At 48.6% G+C, this 5,000-nt stretch overlaps 1 protein-coding gene across 1 annotated transcript in view; it reads right to left on the reverse strand.

Moving 5' to 3' along the window:
- Window positions 1–4,242, reverse strand: part of tmem222a (transmembrane protein 222a) — a 7,053-nt gene extending 2,811 nt beyond the window's left edge. Inside the window, exons 1-4 of the mRNA XM_017462081.3 lie at window positions 4,083–4,242; window positions 3,374–3,458; window positions 3,226–3,257; window positions 457–553 (exon numbers count right to left, since the gene is read on the reverse strand). Coding sequence (XP_017317570.1) covers window positions 457–553; window positions 3,226–3,257; window positions 3,374–3,458; window positions 4,083–4,207 — 339 coding nt within the window. The 5' untranslated portion in view covers window positions 4,208–4,242. The remainder of the gene's footprint in view (window positions 1–456; window positions 554–3,225; window positions 3,258–3,373; window positions 3,459–4,082) is intronic.
- Between the last annotated feature and the right edge of the window lie 758 nt (window positions 4,243–5,000).

Raw genomic sequence — 5,000 nt, forward strand, 5'->3', positions numbered from 1 at the left:
GTGAGTCAATAGTGAGTCACTGAGTCAGTCAGTGAGTGAGGCAGTGAGTCAGTCAGTGAGTGAGGCAGTGAGTCAGTCAGTGAGGCAGTGAGTCAGTCAGTGAGGCAGTCAGTCAGTAAGTGAGTCAGTGAGTCAATAGTTAGTCAGTGAGTGAGGCACTGAGTCACTGAGTGAGTCAGTGAGTCAGTCAGTGAGTGAGGCAGTGAGTGAAGCAGTGAGGCAGTCAGTCAGTGAGTCAGTGAGTGAGGCACTGAGGCAGTCAATGAGTCAGGGAGGCAGTGAGTGAGTCAGTGAGGCAGTGAGTGAGTGAGTGAGTGAGTGAGTGAGGCAGTCAGTGAGTGAGGCAGTGAGTCAATAGTGAGTCAGTAAGCATACACCCTTACAGAACTGACGCTTAAACACTAACGCACACTAGATATAAACATTAATGACTGTTTGAGTTAATATTTATGTTACCATTCTGTGTTTGTATTCCTCTGAGGCGTCGTGTACCGCAGTGTCCCACGCACTCGGACCCCCACCGTACACTTTACTCTTATCCAACTTCCAGAACCTGCAGAACCACAAACACATCGGAGAACCCCATCACATCACATCACCCGGCTTCATCACACACCTCCATCACATCACACACCTCCATCACACCTCCATCACATCACACACCTCCATCACATCACACACCTCCATCACATCACACACCTCCATCACACCACCATCACATCACACACCTCCATCACATCACACACCTCCATCACATCACACACCTCCATCACATCACACACCACCATCACACCACCATCACATCACACCCCACACCTCCATCACATCACACACCTCCATCACATCACACACCACCATCACACCACCATCACATCACATCACACGGCTTCATCACACACCTCCATCACATCACACACCTCCATCACACCACCATCACATCACACACCTCCATCACATCACACACCTCCATCACACCACCATCACATCACACACCTCCATCACATCACACACCTCCATCACATCACACACCTCCATCACACCACCATCACATCACACACCTCCATCACATCACACACCTCCATCACATCACACACCTCCATCACATCACACACCTCCATCACACCACCATCACATCACACACCTCCATCACATCACACACCTCCATCACATCACACACCACCATCACACCTCCATCACATCACACCCCACACCTCCATCACATCACACACCTCCATCACATCACACACCACCATCACACCACCATCACATCACATCACACGGCTTCATCACACACCTCCATCACACCACCATCACATCACACACCTCCATCACATCACACACCTCCATCACACCACCATCACATCACACACCTCCATCACATCACACACCTCCATCACACCACCATCACATCACACCCCACACCTCCATCACATCACACACCTCCATCACATCACACACCACCATCACATCACACACCACCATCACATCACACACCTCCATCACACCACCATCACATCACACACCACCATCACACCACCATCACATCACACACCTCCATCACATCACACACCTCCATCACATCACACACCACCATCACACCACCATCACATCACACACCTCCATCACACCACCATCACATCACACACCTCCATCACATCACACACCTCCATCACATCACACACCACCATCACACCACCATCACATCACACACCTCCATCACATCACACACCACCATCACATCACACACCACCATCACATCACACACCTCCATCACATCACACACCTCCATCACACCACCATCACATCACACACCACCATCACATCACACACCTCCATCACACCACCATCACATCACACACCACCATCACATCACACACCTCCATCACATCACACACCTCCATCACACCACCATCACATCACACCCCACACCTCCATCATGGCTTCATCACACACCTCCATCACACCACCATCACATCACACACCTCCATCACATCACACACCTCCATCTCATCACACACCTCCATCACATCACACACCACCATCACATCACATCACATCACACGGCTTCATCACACACCTCCATCACATCACACACCTCCATCACACCACCATCACATCACACACCTCCATCACATCACACCTCCATCACATCACACACCTCCATCACATCACACACCTCCATCACACCACCATCACATCACACACCTCCATCACATCACACACCTCCATCACATCACACACCTCCATCACACCACCATCACATCACACCCCACACCTCCATCACATCACACACCACCATCACATCACACACCTCCATCACACCACCATCACATCACACACCTCCATCACACCACCATCACATCACACACCTCCATCACACCACCATCACATCACACACCTCCATCACATCACACACCTCCATCACACCTCCATCACATCACACACCTCCATCACATCACACACCTCCATCACATCACACACCACCATCACATCACACACCTCCATCACATCACACACCTCCATCACACCACCATCACATCACACACCTCCATCACACCACCATCACATCACACACCTCCATCACATCACACACCTCCATCACACCACCATCACATCACACCCCACACCTCCATCACGGCTTCATCACACACCTCCATCACACCACCATCACATCACACACCTCCATCACATCACACACCTCCATCTCATCACACACCTCCATCACATCACACACCTCCATCACACCACCATCACATCACACACCTCCATCACACCACCATCACATCACACACCTCCATCACATCACACACCTCCATCACACCACCATCACATCACACACCTCCATCACATCACACACCTCCATCTCATCACACACCTCCATCACACCACCATCACATCACACACCTCCATCACATCACACACCACCATCACATCACACACCTCCATCACACCACCATCACATCACACACCTCCATCACATCACACACCTCCATCACATCACACACCTCCATCTCATCACACACCTCCATCACATCACACACCTCCATCACATCACACACCTCCATCTCATCACACACCTCCATCACATCACCATCACATCACACACCTCCATCACATCACACACCTCCATCACACCACCATCACATCACACACCTCCATCACATCACACACCTCCATCACATCACACACCAGCTTCTTCACATTACTTACAAAGTGTTCACTCACTTTGTGGGCTTTCCAAATGCCATGTTGTCCTCCTGTGTGCGCACACACACACACACACACACACACACACACACACACACACACACACAGGTCAGGGTTAAAGTACACACAGGAGGAAAAAAAACCCTGCATCCTCCTGCACACTTACAGATACAAAGTAAGGACCTGCGAAGTCTCGGATCACTCCTGTAGAGGTGCAGATACCCATGTGACCGATAAACGGCAGGAACCATCTGCAAACACACACACATACACACACACACACACATACATACATACATGCATACATAGATAGATAGATACATACATACACACACACACACACACACACACACACACACACCATGTAATACATTTCTATATTATTTAGTCATTACCTGATCACAGTCTCATGTAAGCTGTACATTTAGTTATACTTGTGTTTATTCCTGCAGTAGAACTTTAAGACATGACCAGAGCCGGACACAAACATGTGTTCGTAACTCTGAGGAGTGTTTACACGGGGTTTGTATTCATGAAAACACTGTAATTTCAGTGTGTAGAGAGACATCACGAATATAAACCTCGACTTCAGATTATTATAGATGACATTGTGCTTTTATCCGGCGGATATACTGCACTAACCCGATTTACCCCATTACCCCGATTTACCCCATTACCCCGATTTACCCCATTACCCCGATTTACCCCATTACCCCGAGCTAACACACATTACCCGGATTTACCCCATTACCCCGATTTACCCCATTACCCCGAGCTAACACACATCTGCAGGGTTTTAGCTGAACAGCTAGCTGCCTGATTAAAGCTCGGCTTTAAACCATTTAAACACGTGAATAAACCTTAAACACACTCACGTCAGCCCGGGGATCGGAGTCCACACGACACAGAACGGGTAGCGGCTCAGTTCGCGGTCGATTTTCTCGTATCCTGAATGAAAAGTCTTCATGGTGTCCAGCGCTACCTCTGACACATCGGCCATTACACGCTCGCCTGTGACGTCACGCCGAGGCGCCGAGGCGCCGACACCGCGCACGCGCACGCGCAGCTGACAAGCGCAACTGATGCGACTAAACCAGCCGCTGAAAACATGAACAAATGATGATAAAACTGAAAGAAATCAGTGGATTAATTTCATCTGTTTTGACTTGCAGTGTGACCTAAAAACATTAAACTTCTCCAGTATTTGATCATCTTTATATTGGGTTTAACTTCAGCCCTGTTCGGACGGGATTAGTTTTCCATGTGGAGGAGTGTGATGGAATTATCTCTGGGAGTTTACTCTGAATCCGTGATGTCAGTAATCATTATTTTTTATTATTTTTACAGACTCCAACCTAAAGATTGCGTTATATCCTGTAGGAAATGTGTTTTTTGTATTTTTTTCTTCAGTGTAAGACGCTCCAGGAAGCTCTCGCTCTTCTCCGTCACCTGACATCAAACCCGATGCGTCTAAAACTCAGCGTGATATGATATAGTCGAGGTGTAAATGGGCGTGTCAGAGAAGTGACGTTTCCGGGGGTTTCAGGAAAGTTATTGAGTTCCTAGCAAAGGTACACACTACAGCTATGTGATGGTCATGTGACCTACTAATGATCAGCCACGCCCCTTACAATAACGAGCAACACAATCCGTGTGTATTAAAATTAGGTGTGTAGTACACAAGGAAGTTTTTGTGCGGGATCACCACGTGATTAGATCCGAATTACTAGTGTTCCTCCGACACACACACGAACCCGGTCTCGGCCGTACTCGTATGCAGCGTTCTGTCCGTG

This window comes from Ictalurus punctatus, chromosome 23, assembly GCF_001660625.3.
Source record: "Ictalurus punctatus breed USDA103 chromosome 23, Coco_2.0, whole genome shotgun sequence".
Lineage (NCBI taxonomy): Eukaryota > Metazoa > Chordata > Actinopteri > Siluriformes > Ictaluridae > Ictalurus > Ictalurus punctatus.